The 23,031-nt window shown below is 42.8% G+C and overlaps 1 protein-coding gene across 1 annotated transcript; it reads left to right on the plus strand.

Annotated features, from left to right (window-relative positions):
• Positions 1–2,370: 2,370 nt before the first annotated feature.
• LOC137834061 (uncharacterized) lies at positions 2,371–3,810 on the plus strand. The gene is made up of 2 exons (XM_068642126.2): positions 2,371–2,759; positions 2,880–3,810. Exons 1-2 carry the CDS (start codon positions 2,371–2,373, stop codon positions 3,808–3,810), a joined length of 1,320 nt encoding a protein of 439 aa, XP_068498227.2.
• The last annotated feature ends 19,221 nt before the right edge of the window (positions 3,811–23,031 follow it).

A 23,031-nucleotide genomic window follows, 5' to 3' on the forward strand; every position in this document is an offset into this window, starting at 1 on the left:
TTCTAACCTCCTATTCAGTCCTCTGAGGAGGACTTTGTTGGCAAACTCGACCTCGCTGTTTGTCTGAGGATGTTCAACTGAGGCAAACACCTGTTTTATGCCGAGCTCCGAGCATAGCTTATGCAACTGCTGGGTTGAGAATTGGGTCCCGCTGTTAGAGACTAAATGCATCGGGATTCCGAAATGGCACACAATATTCTTCCAAATGAAACGGTAAAGCTCTGGAAATAATGGCGCAACCGCGAGCTGTGAATACTACTGCTAAAATAACCTTCTTGATGGTCTGGTATTGCATTTCTGGCCCTTACAGCACCTTGCTCATAAAGTAGATAGGCCTCTGTGTCCGATCCTGATCTTGCACAATGAGCGAACTGATCGCCCTGTCCGTGATTGCAAAAGAAAGACGAAGGGGGGTACCTGGCAGCGGTTTACAAAGGACGGGAGGACTGGAAAGCCTCCTCACACTCCCGTGTCCACACAAACCAATTATTTTTCTTCAAGCACTATAAGTAGGGGTACCCTTTATCTCCATTAGCTAATAAGAAATGAGATAAAGCGGCCATTTGTCCAATTAGCTGCTAGACCTCCTTCACACTGATAGGGCTCCTCATCCCTATGATGGTGGCACATTTGTCAGAGTTAGCCTCTATGCCCCTGTCGGTAAGCAAGAAACCAAGGAACTTCCCTGCATCTACCCCAAACACACACTTCTCGGGGTTCAACTTCAAGTTATACTTGGCTATCATCGTGAATAGCTCCTCCTTTCCCTTCTGATTGACGACCACACTACAAGAAATTTGCTATTTACATACTGATTATTACATACGGATTCAAACCCGTATGTAAAGTGAGCATTCGATACAGCTTTTACATACGGATTTGAATTCATATGTAAAGTGGTGTTACAAATTTTTACATACGGATTTGGATCCGTATGTAAAGTAAGTATTACCTCTTCCTGCGACGTTGACTTATCTTTTCAACATGTCACTTATCACCTTGTACCCTAAAACGCACACTTATCTTAAAAAGTGTATTTAGGATTAGAACGCACCGTATTAATAAGTCTTATATTAACACGTGACAAATTATGGCTATGGCTGTGCCCTACTAGGCTTATCAACACAACTGGGCCAACTCATGTTCCAACTTAGAAACCCAACACCCAAGTTGACCTACTAACTATCCACTCCAAGTATTGAGTTCCGAGCATCCTGTTCAGTACAATATACAACTTTCATATTTATTAAAAGAAATTTTTCATTGATTTAAAACAATTAAACACTGAAAGAATTACAAAAAAAAGTAGTGTTCTTATGCACAACTTTTGTGACGACCAGTACTCGGGCGTAGTTGACTGCTAGTGGATGTGGGGCCACGTAAGCTGGGTCCCCCGGGCGGCAGGGACCAGCGCCTCGCAGACGGTACGCCTAAGGTGTCGAGGAGAGGTCAGACCTCGGTCATGTGAGGTGGGTACCGCTAGCGGTATGCCTAAAGTGTCATGCAGACAGTACGCCCAATGGATCGAGGAGTGATCAAACATCGGTCCTCGGCAAGTTAAACAACAGAGCTGGGCCACGAGAGGTGGATCCCAGATTACACACTAGTTATCAGTTAGGGAGCAGCCTAGGTCACGAGAGCCCATGTGTGTGGTGTGGATGACGCATTCAGGTGTAACACAAGTAAAGAGCCACTGGAAAAGATACGACCTATAAGGGTCACGTTCTAGGGGTGAAGCTGCACGCATGGCACGTGAACGACTAGGGCGCTCCCAGGACAGGTGACCCCAGAGATCAGGTGCACGAGGTGGCATCCAAGTGGTAATCCCGTCAGAGGTTGCACTCCAGTTAGGGAACCCCACGCGCTAGGTTGCCCTAAGAGTGGGTAACAGCGGCACTGGGGCCCACCCCCTCAGAAAGCCTATTTTGGGTAGCGGAAACAGAGGAAACCCTAGGCTATATAAAGGAAGTAACAAACTTAGTAAGGTACACTATTCATTTCGCGCCGCTTAACACACACAGTTACACAAAGCTTTTACGCTTAACAGTTTTGGTGTTTTCTAGCCCTAAGATTGACTTGAGCGTCGGAGTGCAAACGACCTCTAGGGCACCCTTTGTCTTTGTGATTTCAGGTGTTAGATCGAGAGAGGCACGAACGAAACCACAGAGAATCAGGTGTGGGAGCATCGTGAGACGTACGAAGGCGATTGAGTCAACCGACAGGAACATTTGGCGTCCACCGTGGGGCACGATCTAAAACACTGTCCCACCAGCAAGAACAAGAAAGATCAAGAAGATGAGAAATACGAGGCAAGGATCTTTTGCATCAAACGGGGGCGAAAGTCTCACCTTGCAACAGATTATGGACACGATGCAGGCCCTCCAAGAAGAAGTGGTTGCGTTAAGAGCGGATCAAGAATGCATCCAGGCTGATTTGGCTTCGTCGCAGGCAACAAACGAAGAACTGCGCCGAACGAATGAGGAATTGCGCAAGGATCTGCAAAATCAGGCAGGCGAACGTGAAGAGAAAGATCAAGAACTTGTGACGCCGCCTAGGGAGTTCTCGATGCCATTCTCGCAAGCGATCATGGATGCAATGATACCAGCCACGTTCGTATGGCCCAAAGTCACTTTCACCGATATGGAGGACCCAGAAGCTCATCTGACGGCTTTCCATACGCAGATGATGTTGGTTGGGGGCTCTGACGCGGTGCGATGCAAGTTGTTCATGAGCACTTTGGTGGGACCAGAGATAGATTGGTTCATCAGTCTCCCTGATGGCCACGTGACGTCGTTTCCATAACTCACTAAGCTGTTCAGAGAACAATACATCACGAATCGGGCTCCCCCGTCCATTTCTTACGATCTTTTTGACGTAAGGCAGTATCAGGGAGAGTCCTTGAAGGAGTTCCTCAATCGTTTTGGGGGACAGGTGGTGAGGCTGAACACCAAGGATGAAATGATGATGGTGCATGCATTTAGAAAGGGCATCGTGCCAAGACCTTTCAGCGAGTCACTCATTAGGAACCGCCCCAAAACTTTCACCGAGATAAGGCGCCGCACGGTGGCTCACATTGGAGCGGAAGGGGAAGTTAACGAGAAGCGCACGTGCGTGGTTCCCATGCGCACACGTGCACCAGGTCGACCTCAACCCATAAGGGTGCATGAGGCAATGACAGAGAAGAAGGCCCCCGCGAAGCAGCAACCCTACCAACCAAGAAAGCCCCAAACCAGGGGGCGTGCAAGGGAGAACATGCCACCAAGGCACAACTTCGTGTTAGAGTTAAAGGACCTCATCGCTATCCCCAACATAGCGGAGAGGCTGAAGATACCCCCCAAGACTGACAAGAAGCTCGAGCCCAACAAGAACGCCTGGTGTAAGTTCCACCAAGCGTTTGGCCACCCCATACGCAACTGTTTGGCGCTGGGACACCAGCTAGACGAGTTGGTGAAGAACGACTTCATGAGGGATTATTTGCAGGAAACGCAGGGTGTCGAGGACGTGGCGGCAACAGGGGGTGACCAGGGACATGAAATCCCCGTGCATGGCGAAATTCACACCATTGCGAAAGGTTTTTCAGGAGGAGGTTGCACCGTTTCTCAAAGGAAGAAGTACGCACGGGCGGTGATGTCGGTAGAAGCACAAAGGGCATACGATGCCTTTGATGTTCACCTTGTCTTCACCAAGGCCGACCTCCGAGATGTCGTTCCCCACGACAATGATCCGATGGTGATTTCAGTAGTAACTGCTGGGAGGAAGGTGCACCGTGTACTGGTGGATCAAGGAAGCTCAGCAGACATGATGTTCTAGACGACTTTGAACAAGCTATAGATGTCCCCTGACATGTTAAGGCCCTATTTTGGCTGCCTGTACGACTTCGTAGGAGACCAGGTGGAGGTGCGTGGGAACTTAGAGCTGAGGATCAGCTTCACGGATGGTGTCGCATCCCGTACGGAGAACATCAGGTACCTCGTCGTCAATGCCACCTCTGCTTATAACTTGCTGCTAGATAGACCTACGCTGAACAAGATGGGGGCGGTACCGTCGACAAGGCACATGAAGATGAAGCTACCTGACTTGGGGGGAAAGGTGATTACCATCAAGTCAGATCAGAAGAAGGCCAAGAGGTGTTATGAGAACAACCTCAAAACGAAGAGAGGGGTGTTCATGGTCATTACACGTGCACCGCACTCAGAAGAGGTTGTCCGGAACGAGATCATTCACGCAGAGATTGCCCAAGAGGGGCGAGTGCAGAGAGGAGTACCCACTATCACCACTCGGGAACCAAGTGAAGAGAGGGCTACCAAAGCAGAGATCGCCCGCGCAGAGATCGCCCAAGAGAGGTGACCTAAGCCGGTCGGTGATGTGAGGGAAAGAGAGATTGGAGGAAAGGTCTTCAAGCTTGGCAGCGCTATCGACCAAACGGCGCAGGATCAGATTGTCGAGATCATACAACGACACCTGGATACCTTCGCATGGTGATGGAAACCAAGTAGAGGATGCTCAAGGCCATGAAGCCCAAGCCCAACAAGGGGCTCAAGCCCATCAAGGGGTCCAAGCCCAACAAGGGGCCCAAGCCCAACGAATTACTAGGAGCATGGCCAGAGCTTTGGGACAAGAGTATAATAAAATGGCTCTTCTTATTTCTTTTGTAGAATAGGGGTGTGAATGTAATAAAAAGGTGTAAGTAGTAAGGGAGTCTAGGGGGGAGTGTAGATAGGAACCTAGGGGGTGCCAATCTAGGAAGGAAAGTCACACTTCCTTCATTGTCTAGATTGGCGCCGAATTTCATTGCATTTGTGTGCCATTTAGCTTGCATTTTCAGCACCTCTAGGCTATAAATAAAGGTGCTTAGCTTGTACAATTCAGATTGGAATTTTATAGTAGAGAGACTATACTCAATTTTGGAGAGAATTTGTGAGTTTTGAGTCTTCCTCTTCTTTGCCTTATCTTGTGAGCTATGGTGAGCTTCAAGTGGTGGCACTCCATCACTTATCTTGGTTCAAGGTTCCAAGTGGCGTGAATGGCTTCTTCCAATTCTCAAAATCCAGCAAGCATCTTCTTCTATAAGTGTTCTTCTTCCCTTTTCTTCAATTTTCCATTCGGTAGTTTTGATTCCTAGAGTTTACTTCTTTTTCTACGTTTAATTTTGTGTTTCCAGCATTGTATTCTTAATTCTGTTTTGGTTCAGTAGCTATCTTTTAAATCTGTCCAGTTTTAATTCTTGTTCTTCTTTCCTGTTGTTTTGATTCAATTTGACAATACATGGACTTCCATATGAGTCTTGGTTGGTGCTTAGTTTTGGTGAGTTCTTGAATTTAGAACATTGATCCAATTCTAAAGTAAAGTTCCTTTCAAATCCAGCTCAAGTTGTTCCTAAGAATGTCAAGAATCATGTGTTCTTGTAGTTACATTCACATCATGTGGTATCTAGAGTCTAGGCTTGTTTTTGCTTAATTCTTGAGTTGTATTGCACTTTACTTTCAAGAGCTCTTTAATTCAAGTTGTTTACCATTCTGTTTTAGGCTTTATTTTGAGTTTTTTTGCTGTTTTCTTTTGTTACACCATGTGTTTGTCAAAAGGATTCTAGCACTCATTGTTCATATGAGTATGGCTGCTCTTTTGGAATGGCATTCTCCTTCCTAGAGCTGACCTTAAGCTTCCTTTCACTTGTGGTTATATCTTGTTATATGTCTTTTAATTTTGTAATCATGTCAAGTTTTGTCTTAGTCATGTTATTCCATAATTGTCATTACTTCTAGTAGTACTTTTATTGCTTTAATTGTTTCTTGCTTTGGTTTACTTTCTGTTTTTTTTGAGTTTATTGCTTGATCCTTTGTGCATTTTCATTTTTAGATATTGAGTTCATGCTTGTATTTTCATTCTATACAAGTTCCTTTACACAATTTCCATTATGTCTTTGCTAGTTCATCATACTGCTTTTCATTCCTAAATAGGCTCCTCTGTTTTCTTACAAACGTGCTACTGTTTTCAATTTACTGCAATTAATTGGCTCATAGGAAATTTGTGAAAATTTGGATTTACATACTTCAAAGTGTTACAAAAGCATAGAAAAAAGAATCACTCAAAAATTCCAAGTACACAAAAAATGATAAATAAAATACGAAAAGTGTACAATACTGCCGAAAAGAATACGGTAATTGGGCAGCAATTTTGAAAAATTTATTTCTCTCAATTGGCTTACTGTTTTTACCTCATTCCAGTGCCATTTTTTGAGTTAAGACATTGAAGTTTCTGTGGTTAATTTTTCACATTCCAGATCGCTTTCAATCGGTACAGTTAAATCTGTAAACATAGCACAGTTTGCTTTAAAAAAAAAAAAAAAATTCCAGTAGCTGTTTTCTGTTTTCTTTAATCTACTCTTGCACTTTTCTTTAGGACTCTTTTTGTGTGCCTTCTTTATTCATTGAGTTCCTTATTTTTCTTGATTGTCTTTCATTCATATTCTTTCTAGTTTGTCATACATTGCTCTCTGTTTTTGGTTTAGCTTTTATTATTTACACCTTTTCTTGTTTGTCTTTTTGTTCTTCTTAAAGTTGTGTGGAGACTTGTTCTTAAGTAAGTTGGTTTGCTGTGACATATTTCACTTGAAGCTATTCCATTCCACAAGAAAGGCTTGGTTGAGGACAGAATATTTTCTTGGAGTGGTTTGAGTGCTTTCTTGGGCATTTTCCAGCAACCTATATCTCACTGTTTTTTAATTGTCTAACAAGTTTCTTTCACTGTTTTGTTTTATGTTTTTGTGTATTTTCTGCTTATGGCTCATTTCTCTAGTGGAGAGTCCTCCAAACCATGCTCACCACAAAAGGCAGCCCTTTATGAGGACTTAAAGAATGCCAAGCAATCCAATGCTCACTATCTTGAGGTGATAAGGAAGATGGAAGCACGACTCCAAAGTTTGGAGTTAAACCGAGAAGAAATGCATCAAAACCGTGAGCGAAGAACTCCTCCTCCTAGTCGGCATTCTTCAAGGCACTCCCATGGTTATTATGAAGATAATCCAAGGCCAAGACATCATCACCATGAAGAGAGGCGCCAACATGTGGCTGACCCTTGTTCTCAATGTAAAACTTCCTAGTTTTAGTGGTGAAAGTGATCCCAATGTATACTTAGGATGGGAGGCTAAGGTGGACCAAATTTTTGATGTAAATGGGGTTAGGGATGAGCATAGGGTTAAGTTAGCTTCTTTAGAATTTTTGGACTATGCCATGCAATGGTGGCATCAATACCTCATGGACATTGACCTACACAAGAGGCCGTCCGTGGTCTCTTGGAACGATTTGAAAGCATGTTTACGCGCTAGATTCGTACCACCACACTTTAGGAAAGACCTTATGTTGAAACTCCAACGGTTTCATCAAGGCGCGCTAAGTGTGGATGATTACTTTAAACAACTAGACACGCTTTTAATTCGAGTTAAAATGGATAAGAGTGAGGAGGCTAAGATAGCTAGGTTTGTGAGTGGAGTTCGAAGGGATATTCAAGACGTGGTAGAGTTACAAGAATATTCTTCTTTGGAAAATGTGGTGCACCTTGCTAGCAAAATTGAAAATCAACTTGCAAGGAAAAATGCTTTCAAAAATTCTTCTAAAGATAACTACTACCACTCTTCTTGGAAAAATAAAAACTCTTTTTCAAACATCCCTTCTAAGGACTCTACTTTCAAACCTAGAGAGTCTAAGCCTTCCACTTCCAATGCTAGGCCTAAATCACCACAAAAATCGTCTAGTAAGAAGTGTTTTAAATGTTTAAGCTATGGACATATTGCTTCTAATTGCCCTACTAAACGAACTATGTATATGCATGATGGGGTAGATAGTAGTGAGCATGGGTCCGAATCTTCTAGACATTCCTCACCTTCTAGATCCCCAAGTGAGAGTGAAAGTGAAAACCCACATGAGGGTGACCTATTAGTAATAAGACGCATGCTTGGACAAGTGTTAAAACCTTTTGATGAAACTCAAAGAGAAAATATTTTTCATTCAAGGTGTCTTATTAATGATAGAGTTTGCTCTTTGATTGTGGATGGGGGGAGTTGTGCAAATGTGGCAAGCATAAGAGTGGTAGACAAACTTGGATTGCCTACCATCTCTCATGCCAAGCCCTACAAGTTACAATGGTTGAGTGAGGTGGGTGAGATAGTGGTGAACAAACAAGTCCTCATTACATTTTCCATTGGCAAATATAAAGATGAGGTCTTGTGTGATGTTGTTCCAATGGAAGCTACTCATATCCTTTTAGGTAGGCCATGGCAATTTGATAGAAAAAAATTTCATGATGGCTTTACCAACAAAATTTCTTTTAACTTCCATGGACACAAAGTCATTCTCAAGTCTCTCTCTCCAAAGGAGGTACATGAGGACCAAGTCAAAATGAGAGAAAAGAGAGAGAAAGAAAAAGAAATTAAAAATTCCAAGAGAAGCCTTCTCATATCTTCCCAGCAAGTTCAAAAGGTAATAGTTACTCACAAGCCTATTTTTTTAGCTATTCCTAGACCTATTGAATATGAGTCGGCTAAGGATAGTCCCACATGTTTGGACCATTTGGTAAAGGAATATGAAGATGTGTTTCAAGATCCTCCTAAAGGCTTACCACCTCTAAGAGGGATTGAACACCAAATAGACTTCATGCCCGGGGTTTCTTTACCAAATCGCCCTGCATATAGGACCAATCCCCAAGAGACCAAAGAAATTCAACGACAAGTTGAGGATTTGTTAGCTAAGGGGTGGGTACAAGATAGCATGAGCCCATGTGCTATGCCTATCATACTTGTCCCTAAAAAGGATGGGACATGGAGGATGTGTACGGATTGTCGCGCTATAAATAACATCACCATCAAATATAGGCATCCCATTCCTAGGTTAGATGACTTGTTGGATGAATTACATGGGTCTAAAATATTTTCCAAAATTGATCTTAAGAGTGGTTACAATCAAATTCGAATTAAACATGGTGATGAATGGAAAACCGCTTTTAAGACCAAATTTGGTTTATATGAGTTGTTGGTCATGCCTTTTGGCTTGACTAATGCTCCTAGTAGATTCATGCGACTCATGCATCATGTTTTAAGAGCATTCATTTGCAAGTTTGTTGTGGTTTACTTTGATGATATTCTTATATATAGCTTGTCCTTAGAAGATCATGAGTCACATGTTAGGCAAGTTCTAGAAACCCTTAGGAAGGAGAAGTTGTATGCTAACCATGCTAAATGTTTCTTTGCATTAGATCATATAGACTTCCTAGGGTTTGTGGTTAGTCATAAAGGGGTGCATGTAGATCAAACAAAAGTTGCAGCAATTCAACATTGGCCTACACCCACCAATGTCAATGAAGTACGAAGCTTTCATGGACTTGCTAGTTTTTATAGGCGGTTTGTGAAAGACTTTAGTACAATTGCCGCACCTTTAAATGCCATAGTAAAGAAGGATGTGGTTTTTAAGTGGGGACAAGAGCAAGAAAACGCTTTTCAAACTTTGAAGGATAAATTAACTAAAGCCCCCATTCTAGCCCTTCCTAACTTTGCTAAGACATTTGAAATAGAGTGTGATGCCTCTAATATAGGCATTGGGGCCGTCCTCCTTCAAGAAGGACACCCCATCGCTTATTTTAGTGAGAAACTCAAAGGGAGTCATCTCAATTACTCCACTTATGATAAAGAACTTTATGCTCTTGTTAGAGCTTTGCAAAATTGGCAACATTATCTTTTTCCAAAGGAATTTGAGATCCATAGTGATCATGAGTCCCTTAAATATTTGACAAGCCAAAGCAAGCTTAATAAGAGACATGCTAAGTGGGTGGAGTTTATTGAGCAATTTCCTTATGTGATCAAACATAAACAAGGTAAAATTAATGTGGTTGCCGATGCTCTTTCAAGAAGATATACCTTGTTAAATGTTTTGAATGTTCAATATTTAGGCTTTGATCACATAAAGGAACTTTATCATGATGACTTAGATTTCTCTCTAATCTATCAAGAGTGTTCCAAGGGAGGTCACAAAGACTTTTTCTTACATAATGGTTTTCTTTTCAAAGGAAAAAGACTTTGTGTTCCCCAAGGATCCATAAGACAATCTCTTGTTAGAGAGGCTCATGAGGGTGGGCTTATGGGACATTTTGGGGTAGCTAAGACCTTAGAAACCTTGCATGAACATTTCTTTTGGCCTCACATGCGCAAATCCGTACATACCTTCTGTGATAGATGTATAGCATGTAGGAAGGCTAAATCTAAGGTCCAACCCCATGGTTTATATACCCCTCTTCCTATCCCTACAATGCCTTGGATTGATATTTCTATGGATTTTATCTTAGGACTACCCAAGACATCGAAGGGTAAGGATTCCATCTTTGTGGTAGTGGACCGTTTTTCTAAAATGGCTCATTTTATTCCATGCCACAAAGTGGATGATGCATGCCATATTGCAAATCTCTTCTTCAAGGAAGTTGTTCGTTTGCATGGACTTCCTAAAACTATAGTATCTGATAAGGATTCTAAGTTCTTAAGTCACTTTTGGCGGACCTTATGGGGGAAACTTGGCACCAAACTTCTGTTTTCTACTACCTGTCACCCCCAAACTGATGGTCAAACCGAAGTGGTTAATAGAACTTTGGGTCAATTATTGAGATGCTTTATTTCCGGGAATCCAAGGGCTTGGGAGGATTTACTACCTCATGTTGAATTTGCCTATAATAGAGTAGTGAATTCCACTACTAACCATTCTCCTTTTGAGGTTGTTTATGGGTTTAATCCCCTCACACCTCTAGATCTTCTTCCCATTCCTGTACTTGATGAGGTTCTCTGCAAAGACGGTTTTGAAAAGGCATCTTTTGTTAAAGATTTGCATAACCGCATCAAGTTACAAATTGAGAAGAAAGTTGGTAAGTATGTTGACACTGCCAACCAAAGGAGAAAGGCATTAATCTTTGAGCCCGGTGATTGGATTTGGCTTCATTTGAGAAAGGATAGATTTCCTTCTCTAAGGAAGTCCAAACTTATGCCTCGTGGTGATGGTCCTTTCCAAGTCATCAAGAGGATTAATGATAATGCCAATGAGATAGATATGCCCTCTACTTATCTTGGTAGTAATTCTTTCAATGTTACTGATCTCACTCCTTTTGCTGCAGGTTTTCCAAATTCGTGGACGAATTCTCTCCAACCCGAGGAGTATGACGAAAACCAGGTAGAGGATGCTCAAGGCCATGAAGCCCAAGCCCAGCAAGGGGCCCAAGCCCATCAAGGGGTCCAAGCCCAACAAGGGCCCCAAGCCCAACGAATTACTAAGAGCACGGCAAAAGCTTTGGGACAAGAGTATAATAAAATGGCTCTTCTTATTTCTTTTGTAGAATAGGGGTGTGAATGTAATAAAAAGGTGTAAGTAGTAAGGGAGTCTAGGGGGGAGTGTAGATAGGAACCTAGGGGGTGCCAATCTAGGAAGGAAAGTCACACTTCCTTCATTGTCTAGATTGGCGCCGAATTTCATTGCATTTGTGTGCCATTTAGCTTGCATTTTCAGCACCTCTAGGCTATAAATAAAGGTGCTTAGCTTGTACAATTCAGATTGGAATTTTATAGTAGAGAGACTATACTCAATTTTGGAGAGAATTTGTGAGTTTTGAGTCTTCCTCTTCTTTGCCTTATCTTGTGAGCTATGGTGAGCTTCAAGTGGTGGCACTCCATCACTTATCTTGGTTCAAGGTTCCAAGTGGCGTGAATGGCTTCTTCCAATTCTCAAAATCCAGCAAGCATCTTCTTCTATAAGTGTTCTTCTTCCCTTTTCTTCAATTTTCCATTCGGTAGTTTTGATTCCTAGAGTTTACTTCTTTTTCTACCGTTTAATTTTGTGTTTCCAGCATTGTGTTCTTAATTTTGTTTTGGTTCAGTAGCTATCTTTTAAATCTGTCCAGTTTTAATTCTTGTTCTTCTTTCCTGTTGTTTTGGTTCAATTTGACAATACATGGACTTCCATATGAGTCTTGGTTGGTGCTTAGTTTTGGTGAGTTCTTGAATTTAGAACATTGATCCAATTCTAAAGTAAAGTGCCTTTCAAATCCAGCTCAAGTTGTTCCTAAGAATGTCAAGAATCATGTGCTCTTGTAGTTACATTCACATCACATGGTCCGCCTCGACATGCCTAGCATAGACCCAGACTTCTTGTGCCACCGCCTGACCATGGACCCCAAGGTTTGACCTGTCTACCAGAGACGAAGGAAGTTTAATGAAGAGAGGCGTCAGGTCATCAGGGAAGAGACGCAGAAGCTGCTCAATGCTAGCCACATCAGGGAGATACAGTACCCGAAGTGGTTGGGGAACATGGTCTTGGTGAAAAAGGCCAATGGGAAGTGGAGAATGTGCGTTGACTTCACGGACCTCAACAAGGCATGCCCGAAGTACTCTTACCCTCTGCCAAGCATCGAGGCATTGGTAGACAGCGCCTCAGGTTGCAAGATGCTCAGCTTCCTGGATGCCTTTTCTGGGTATAACCCGATTAAGATGCATCTAAGGGACGAATGCAAGACATCGTTCATGACTGAGCTGTCTTGCTACTGCTACACGGTCATGCCCTCGGGCTAAAGAACGCAGGCACCACCTACCAGAGGCTGATGGAAAGAGTGCTCGCGCCCATGATAGGGCGAAACATTCAAGCCTACGTGGTTGACATGGTGGTGACCTCGAAGGCGAAAGAACAACACTTTGCTGACTTAGAAGAGCTATTTACGACAATAGCTAAGTACAGACTGAAGCTGAACCCCAAGAAGTGCGTGTTCGGAGTAGAAGTAGGGAAGTTTATGGGTTTCTTACTCACCGAGCGTGGGATAGAAGCAAACCCAGAAAAGTGCGCGGCAATTTTGGCGATGAGAAGCCCAAGTTTAGTGAAGGAGGTACAGCAGTTGACAGTGCGCATGGCTGCCCTGTCCAGATTCGTATTGACTGGAGGAGACAAGGGCCATCCTTACTTCCAGTGTCTAAGAAGAAACAACAGGTTCGTATGGACCCAAGAGTGTAAAGAGGCGTTCCTCAGGCTAAAGGAATACCTAGCTAGCCCTTCAGTCCTGTGCAAACCGCAACCAAGCACACCGCTTCGCCGTATTTTGTGGTGACTGACCGGGCGATCAGTTCAGTCCTTGTTCAGGAACAGGATCAGGTTCAGAAACCCATATACTTCGTGAGCAAATTATTGCAAGGACCTGAGGTAAGATACCAGACACTGGAGAAGGCGGCCCTAGAGGTGGTATGCTCGGCGAGAAGGCTTCGTCATTACTTCCAGAGTTTCACTATGGTGGTGATGACAGATCTGCCCATCCGCAAGGTTCTACAGAAGCCGGATGTGGCAGGTAGGATGGTGCGCTGGGCGGTGGAACTATCAGAGTTCGACATTCAATATGAGCCTAGAGGCCCTATCAAAGGCCAGGTCTACGCAGACTTCGTGGTGGAGCTCTCCTCGGCAGATACACACCAAGAGGAATCCAACTTCCGGTGGGTGCTTTCTGTACACGGGTCCTCTAACCAGCAAGGCAGTGGAGCTGGCGTCATCCTGGAGGGACCAAACGGGTTGTTGATCGAGCAGGCCCTACGGTTTGCCTTCAAGGCAAGCAACAATTAGGCGGAGTATGAAGCCCTGATCGTAGGCTTGCTGTTGGCAAAGGAGATGGGTGCGCATAGTTTGTTAGCAAAGAGTGACTCCCTACTAGCCACGGGCCAAGTGACTGGAGAATACCAGGCCAAGGACCCTCAGATGGCCGCATACTTAAGGTATGTTCAGATTCTGAAAGGCTCATTCGTGGAGTTCGAGTTGGTGCATGTCCCAAGAGAGCAAAATGTCCAAGCTGATTTACTGGCTAAGCTCGCCACTTCGGGCAAGGGGGCAGGCAGAGGACGGTCATACAGGAAACCCTGAAGACACCTCGAACATTTACTGCCGATAACTGGGTGAACCAGGTCAACACGACAAGAGAAGGGGCGATGAGTCATCGGTCATTGACCTAGGAGACATGGCAAACCCCAAAGATAAGCACGTATCCAGTCTTGGGGAGGAAGCAATGCAAGTTTTCCTGGTCGAAGGGGGAGAAACCTGGATAACCCCTTACAAGCGCTGATGGGATACTTCCTTTGGAACTCGCAGAAGCCAGAAAAATCAAGAAAAACTCTGCCAAGTACACTCTCATTGATGGAGAGTTGTTTAGACACGGGTTCACCCACCCAATCTTGGTATATGTAAGAGGAGACCAATACGCACGTATAATGGCGGAGCTCAACGAAAGGATATGTGGGAGTCACATCGGTGGACGATCTCTAGCATCAAATGCCATTCGTGTGGGATACTATTGGCCAACTGTAAGGAAAGATTGCATGAGGTACGCACAACAATGCAAACAGTGTCAGCAGCATGCTGACTAGCACAAGGCGCCGCCAGAGGAGCTCAAGTCGATCCACAGCCCTTGGCCATTCCATACATGGGGGCAATATCTTGGGACCCTTCCCTTTGGCGGTAAGGCAGATGAAGTACCTCATGGTCGCCATAGAGTACTTCATGAAGTGGATAGAGGTTGAGCCAATGGCGCAGATCACGACTCACAAGATCACACACTTCGTGTGGAAGAACATAGTGTGCCGCTTCGGGGTGCCGAAGCTCTTGGTGTCTGATAATGGCACACAATTTGCAAGCCAACAGTTGAGTAAGATATGCTCAGAGGTTGGAGTAAAGCAGGTGTTCATATCAGTCGAGCACCCCCAGACGAATGGGCAAGTCGAGTCTGCCAACAGAGTCCTGCTCAGAGGTCTGAAGAGGAGGCTCGAGAAAGCCAAAGAAACCTGGGCAAAAGAGGTCCCTAGAATTGTGTGGGCTTACCACACCACTTACCAATCAACCACCAAAGAGACACCCTTCAGCTTCGTGTGTGGGTCGGACTCGATGATTCCAGTGGAGATCCAGGAGAGCTCGCCGCGTTTCCTAAACTTCATGGCTAAAGAGTCTAATGAAGAAAGAAATGTGAACCTGGACCTACTGGATGAAGTCAGGGAGGAAGCAAGAAGCAAAGCTGAAGCATTGAAGAGAAGAGTGGAGTATAAGCACAGCTCAAAGCTGAAGCCTCGCCAGTTCCAGGTGGCCGACCTGGTAATGCGGAAGGCCCACCCATATCAACTAGAGAACAAGCTCTCCCCCAAGTGGACTGGTCCTTTCAAATTGACAGACGCCCTTAGGAAGGCGCTGGAGGGAGGCGCGATTCCTCGCACATGGAATGCGATCAACCTCAAGTTTTATTTTAGTTAAACAATAACATTGTACATTGTCTTAGGGGACGCTTTTTTTCCCTTATAAGGGTTTTTTAATGAGGTCACCCAATAAATTTTGATTGAAATATTTTCTCGAATTTTGTACAATACAGTTATGAACTTGTTTTCCTTGCGTTAGAGGTCTCGAGAGGGGAAAGGTAGGTTCGTAGAGAACACCTCCCCCCTCGAGTAAGAACGCCAAGGTTGAACGAAGTAGTTCACCAGTTAAATCCTCCTCGCCCTTGAGCGTAGATGAGGTCAGTTAAGAACTTTTTTCCCTTGCGTTAGAGGTCTCGAGAGTGGGAAGGTAGGTTCGTAGAGAACACCTCCCCCTTCGAGTGAGAACGTAAAGGTTGAACAAAATAGTTCACAAGATAAATCCTTCTCGCCTTTGAGCGAGAATGAGACCAGTTGCGGACCGTTCGCTTGGGTTAGAAGTCTCAGGTGTGGGAGGGTAGGTTCGTAGATAACACCCGCCCCCCCTCGAGTGAGAACACCAAGAACGAATGAAACAGTTCAACAGATAAATCCTCCTCGCCTTTGAGCGAGAATGAGGTCAGTTGTCAGTTGTCCCTTGGGTTAGAAGTCTCGAGAGTGGGAAGGCAGTGATTTTACTAATGGAGGAAGAGGCCATTCACCCAAACATTTAAAGTTCTTCCTTCTAGTCTTTTCAAAAATTAAAGAAGAATTAAATAAAGAGAGGACCAAGCCTAAAGCCAACAAGAAGTCTACAAGCATTCAAGAATGGGCTCCAATTAATATCTCTCTTTATGAATTCTTTTGTATAAATTTGTAAATAATATAGAATAGCTTTAGGATTTGCTAAAGAGGGAAACCTTAAAGACATCTCTTTTGTATAGCACCTATAGGTGTTAGCTTTAGAAAAAATCTAGAAGGTGCCTCTTCACTCTCCATTTAGGCACTAGAATTGGAAGAGTTAGAAGGATACCTTGTAAAGCTTCTCTTGTAAGCTTTTTTTGTAATAAGTGACCAATCCTTCTCCCTATAAAAGGAGGGCTTGAGTCTTTGAATTGGAAGAATTGATATTTTGAGTAAAGAACCTCTCCCAAATTGGTGAGCGATTCAGAGAGACTTGTGTCTTCTCCTCTTCTAGTCTTATCTTGAGTGCATTCTTGGAACCTCAAGTGACGACATTTACACTCATCTTGAAGCCTTTCATCCTTCAAGTGGCGTGCACATCCCCAAGAGCTCCAACCACATAAGTTTCCTATTTCGTTTCATCTTCTTTATCCATTTTCACTCCAAAACAAATCCTAAAACATGTCTTTGATGTTTCTATCCATTTCAATCGGTGGAACTTGCTTGTTTTGTGTTTCTATTTGGTAGTTCTTCTTAGTTTGCTGTTCTTGTGATTTTAATTGAGTTTCCTTGTGTTTTAATCGGTTCATTTGTGTTATTTTGTGTTTTAATCGGTTCATTTGCCATATTATGGGTTTCTATATGAGTTTGGCTTGGTTACCTGTGATTTGGTGAGTTCTTGAATGTTAAGAACATTGATCCAATTCTTAGAAAGTTCCTAATCATATTCCAACTCTTTTTGAATCCATAACATGTCCATATTATATCTCTATCATGTTATTGGAATCATATCATGTGGTATTATGAGTCTTAGGTTTGTTCTTGTGTGTGTTTGAGTTGTTTTGGCACTTTTAATTCAAGAACTTTACATTCTTGTTGTTACCTTTCTGTTTTAGGTTTATTTTGAGTTTTCTTGCTATTTTCTTGTTCTTATTACATTGTGTTTGTGTCATTTTGATTTTTGAATCCTTATAAGTTTTGTCAAAGTCATGTTTCTCCAAAAATGTTATCAATTCTATGTAGTCCTTTTGTTGATAATTTTTGTTTCTTGATTTTGTGTTGAGTACAGTTTTATGTGTTTGTTTTCTTGATCCTTTGGTGCTTTTTCTTTTTATTTTTGAGTTCATACTTGTGTAATAGACCTATACAAGTTCTTAAACATCACTTCTATTATGTCTTTTGAAGTTCTTAAATTTGTTTTTCATTCCAGTTAGGTTTCCTCTGTTTTCTTGAAAACGTGCTGACTGTTTCGATTTATTGCAATTTCTTTGCTTACTGGAAATTTCTGAAATTCTGGATTTGAGTTCTTGAAAGTGTTATAAAAAAGTAGAAAAAAGAAGTACATCAAAATTCCAAGTACAAAAAAAATGATAAATGAAATACGTCCAGTGTGTAATTCTTGTACAAAAAATACAGTAATCTGGCAGTGATTTTGCAAAATTTATCACAATTAATTGGCTTACTGTTTTTGTGTAATTCCAGTGCCATTGTTGAGATAAGATCTTGAACTTTCTGTGGTTTAAATTTCATAATCCAGTTTGCATTATATAGTTCCATATAAATCTGTAAAGTCACGCACAGTTTATAAAAAAAAATCCACTAGTTCTGTTTTTGTTTTCTTCATCTATTCTAGTGTTTTTCTTTAGGTTTCTTTTGTGTGTCATCCTTTAATTGAGTACCTTATTTTTCTTGCTTGTCTTTTCTTCACTATTATTTGAGTTTGTCATATATCTTGTATTCCTTTTGATATACCCTTTCTTGTTTACACCTTTTCTTGCTTGTCTTTTATTGTTCTTTAAGTTTTGTGGTGTATTAGCTTTAAGAAATAGTGTTTTTGCTTTGACATATTTCATTTGAGAGTTATCAAGACCTCAAGAGCAGATTGGTTGAGGGAAGTATTCTTTCTTGGAGTGACTTGAGTGACTTTTAATTTTCAGTACATCACTATAATTGTTCCATTTGCTAACCTTGTTTTTCCTTAATATTGTTTGCTATTGTGTTTGATGTTTTCTTTCTCCAATGGATACATATTCAAGTGCTGAATCTTCCAAACCACATTCTACTCATCAAGCTTATGTTCTTAATGAGTTAAAAGAGGCAAAACGAGCCCTTGCTCTCAAAGATGAAGCTATGCAAAAGTTGGAAGAAAGATTAGCAATCAAAGATGATGTTATGCAAAAATTGGAAGAAAGATTAGCAAAAGTTGAATTGAAGCAAGAAAGATCCTCACATTCCATCCATGGAAGACATCATTCTCCTAGACATTCCTCCAAAGGTTCTTCCAATGCTCACGGCCATGGAGAAGAACATAGAAGAAGGAGGCATCATCATCATTCTCATGGAGAGAGCCATCACCGTGAACAAAGACATCACCAAGAAGCAAAGCCTCAACTTTATTTTGTAAAAGTACCTCGTTTTAGTGGTGATAGTGATCCTAATGTGTATTTAGATTGGGAGGCTAAATGTGAACAATTTTTTCAAGCCTATGAGGTCAATGATGACCAAAAGGTAAAAATAGCCACTTTAGAACTCATATATTATGCCATGAAATGGTGGCATAGCATTGTAATGGACATTGGATATAACAAGAGACCTCCCGTGGTTTCTTGGAACAATTTGAAAAAGTGTATGCGCCTTAGATTCGTGCCACCACACTTTAGGAAAGACCTATTGTTGAAGCTCCAACGGTTTCAACAAGGCACGCTAAGTGTGGATGCTTATTTTAAGGAGTTAGAAACGCTTTTACTTAAAGTAGACATGGATGAGAGTAAGGAAGCTAAGATAGCTAGGTTTGTGAGTGGTCTAAGAAGGGATATTCAAGATGTTGTTAAACTTCAAGAGTATTCATCTTTGGGATCTTTGGTTCACCTAGCAATGAAGGTTGAATCCCAACTTGCAAAGAAAAATGCTTTCAAAAACTCTCCTAATGATGGCTACTACAACAACTCTTGGAAATATAAAAAAGCTTTTTCAAACCTTCCTTCTAAAGATTCTTCTTTCAACTCTAAGGAGTCTAAGCCTTCTACTTCTACTCAAAAATCACCAATCAAATCGTCTAGTAAGAAATGTTTTAAATGTTTGGGATATGGTAACATAGCTTCTAATTGCCCTTCTAAAAGGAATATGTTTGTGCATAATGGGGTAGTAGTTAGTGAGCATGATTCCGATTCATCTAGGCATTCTTCTCCTTCTAAGCCATCAAGTGAGATTTAGAGCAAAAGTCCTTGTGAAGGTGACTTATTGATGATAAGGCGAATGTTGGGAACAATTCCAAAATCTTTGGATGATGCCCAAAGAGAAAATATTTTTCACACCCGCTGTCTTATCACCAACAAGTTATGTTCCTTGATTATTGATGGGGGTAGTTGCACTAATGTGGCTAGTACAAGAGTTGTGGAGAAGTTAGCCTTACCCACTATCTCTCATACCAAGCCTTATAAATTGCAATGGCTTAGTACCGAAGGTGAAATCATGGTTAAAAAACAAGTCCTCATTAACTTTGCAATAGGAAAGTATAAAGATGAGGTTTTATGTGATGTTGTGCCCATGGAAGCAACTCATCTTCTTTTAGGAAAGCCTTGGCAATATGATAGACATGTTTTACATGATGGCCTATCCAATACAATGACTTTTTCCTTCAAAGGGCGCAAGGTTATCTTAAAATCCCTCTCTCCCAAAGAGGTTCATGAGGACCAAATAAAAATGAAAACTAAAAGAGAAAATGAGAAAGCAAAAGAAGTAAGTACTAAACCGAGTCACACCACTTTTTCCACTAAATCAATCATGTTGACTCGTGCTATGCCTCAAGTTGAACCTCAAAGGTATTCTTCTTCTTTATCTTTTTCATTACCTAAGGTTCCTATTTCAACACCAACTTGGTTAAATAATGTTAGGAATGATTTTTTCATACCTCCTAATGGTTTTCACCATTTAAGAGGACTTTTTCCAAAAAATATCATCATTCCCAAACAATTTTTTCTAACTTGGTCTATCTATAGGACTTCTTTTTCTGAACTCCCACTACTTTCAAATTCTAAGTCATGTTTTTCTTTCTCTTATTCAACTGTTAAATTTGATAGTAAACTGACTTTGTTATATGCAGGGATTCAAAATTCGTTGGCGAATTCTCTCCAACTCGGGGAGCATGATAGAGATCAAGTAAGAGAGGATTTTACTAATGGAGGAAGAGGCCATCCACCCAAACATTTAAAGTTCTTCCTTCTAGTCTTTTCAAAAATTAAAGAAGAATTAAATAAAGAGAGGACCAAGCCTAAAGCCAACAAGAAGTATACAAGCATTCAAGAATGGGCTCCAATTAATATCTCTCTTTATATATTCTTTTGTATAAATTTGTAAATAATATAGAATAGCTTTAGGATGTGCTAAAGAGGGAAACCTTAAAGACACCTCTTTTGTATAGCACCTATAGGCGTTAACTTTTGTGTTTCTATTTGGTAGTTCTTCTTAGTTTGTTGTTCTTGTGATTTTAATTGAGTTTCCTTGTGTTTTAATCGGTTCATTTGTGTTATTTTGTGTTTTAAGCGGTTCATTTGCCATATTATGGGTTTCTATATGAGTTGGGCTTGGTTACTTGTGATTTGGTGAGTTCTTGAATGTTAACAACATTGATCCAATTCTTAGAAAGTGCTTAATCATATTCCAACTCTTGTTGAATCCATAACATGTCCATATTATATCTCTATCTGTTATTGGAATCATATCAGGTAGGTTCGCAGAGAACACCTCCCTGCCTCGAATGAGAACACCAAGGCTGAACAACCCAGTTCACAGTTAACCCCCCTGGCTTTATACAGCAAGGGCGGGGTCAGTTCAGGTTAGTAGGCGAACCCCTTGCTTAACGGAGTATACGGTAGGATGGGACGGGGAAGCGCGCTACCTAAGTCTCGAGCGTTGTCAAAAGCGCTGTTAGAAGCATCGTGGCGCGAGGTACAACAGCTAATAACTGAGCAAGATATAAGAGCAGTTTTCAGACAAATCAAGACCAAGGAAGTTAAAGCAACTAAGAGTCTGAGGCATCCAAACAAGTAAGTTACAAGCAAATAAAGTATTAAAAGAAGAAATTGTTCGCTTGGTAACCAAGTACAAGCTAAGAGGGAGGAGCCCTTGGCCCGATCTGCCCGTCTACAACACGGTTCAATGTTGCAAAGGGTGAGGCGTCCATATCAGTGTCCGTGCAGGCAACCTGAGCAAGGGCGTCCTCGAACCCTGCAGTATAAGCATCAGCAACGTCCTCGGTCAGCTCAAACTCAGCTTTCTTGAATTTCTCAGCCTGTTGAAGGATCTCGGCCTCTACACGACCCAATTGCACTTCTTGATTGGTGGATCTTTTTTCAAGCCTCGCCGCCTTAGCCTTAGTTTCCTCAGCCGCCTCTTCCATCTCGATGGCCCGGGTTCGCAGGGGCAGGATTTTGGCCTCTAGCTCAATGACCTCTTGACTCTAGTCATGAAGCCGTTTAGAGAGGTTCTTTTCAGCTTGGCGGAGGCTGGCCAACTCCTGCTTTAGGGAAGTCTCGCGGGTGATGAATGCATGGGCCAGCAGGGCCATTTCCTCCTTAGCTTTGGCCTCTACCAGTGCCACCTGTTCCTTAACCCTCACCTCAGTCCTGCTTATGAGGGCAATGGATTGCGCAAGGAGAGGCCAAAGTTGAGGCCCGACCTTTCCCTTGTCGTGACCTCATCCGAGTCCTCCGTCACCCCTGTTTGGAAGCCTTTGAGGGCATGTTGGAGGACAACGGGAAGTTCGGGGGCGGATGGGGTTGCAGGGGCGCTCTCGCCGCCACCTTCAAGCGCGAGGAGGCCAGGGAGCAAGGAAGCGCTTGGCGGTTGGTCTCGGAGCGATGCAGGGCGGCCAACAGTGGAGGAGCGAGAGGTCGTCGCCATCATAGGCCTACGCCTCTTGAAGACGGGCCCTAGGAGAAATCCTCCTCAGATTCAATCTCCACTACCCCTTTGTCTTCCTCAAGGGGAGGCAGAGCGGGTGATGCTTGGGCGACGGGAAGAGGGACCGCGGCAATAGGAGTAGAAGGAGTGGGGAGGGGTGCAACAACGGAGGCGCCCACGACCCCAGACGCCCCTTGGCGACAAGCAAAGGCATCAGCCAGCTTGGCCCGTTTCTCCTCATTCAGCACCATACCTATACCAAAATTCAGAATACAAGAGGTTAGAAAGCAATCCAGAACACAAGGGTAAACATACGAGTATGAAGAGGCAGGATGGTAACAGGCATAACAAAGAAAGACCGGGTGAAGTCGGTACCAATATAGGCCTTGAGAGCCTCAACATCATACTCATGCTTGATCAATTGAACAGTGTTGAACACTGCTCCCAAGCTAGCAAGGACCTGGCAAAACTCGCGATCACGAGGAGTTAGTTCCTCAAGAGTCCTCAGTTTCTTGAACTCTAATTTCCTCACCCAATAGAGTGGGAAGCCATCCAAGAGGAAGCGGTCGTGGTAGGTGCAACACACTCTGAAGTTCCCTTTGAAGCCCTTATACGATTGTTGGAACAACGTGAGGAGAACTCTCCCTGCCACGCCATTGAAACTCACCCAAAAATTCTTCCCAGACTCTTAGCCTCAAAAAAATGGAGGAAGACATCCATTGAGGGAGGATGCCCAAAGTGGTTGCACAGAATTGAGAAGGCCCTCATGAAGGCCCAGCTGTTGGGATGCAGTTGAGCGGGGGTCACGTTGATTTCTGTCAATAATGCTCTCTCGAAGCCAGTAAGAGGGAGGTGCAGCTTAATCCGTTTGAAGACAGTTTGGTATAGGAAAAAGTAGTGCTCTCCATCGTTGGTCCGTTCGTCGAAGCACACGAGTTTGCCCTTAGCACAGGGTCAGACGGAAACGTAAGTGTCGCTCTCACGCCAAAAGACACGCCTTACACAGTCAGGCTCTCCGTCCC

This window comes from Phaseolus vulgaris, chromosome 5 (genome assembly GCF_051622355.1).
Source record: "Phaseolus vulgaris cultivar YP4 chromosome 5, ASM5162235v1, whole genome shotgun sequence".
Lineage (NCBI taxonomy): Eukaryota > Viridiplantae > Streptophyta > Magnoliopsida > Fabales > Fabaceae > Phaseolus > Phaseolus vulgaris.

What these genes read in the sequence shown, in the direction of transcription:
- LOC137834061 (XM_068642126.2), top strand. Translation starts at nt 2,371, where the DNA reads ATGCAGGCCCTCCAAGAAGAAGTGGTTGCGTTAAGAGCGGATCAAGAA. An exon ending in GTGGGACCAGAGATAGATTG is followed by an intron (nt 2,760 to 2,879) that starts GTTCATCAGTCT and finishes TTTTGACGTAAG; the next exon opens with GCAGTATCAGGGAGAGTCCT.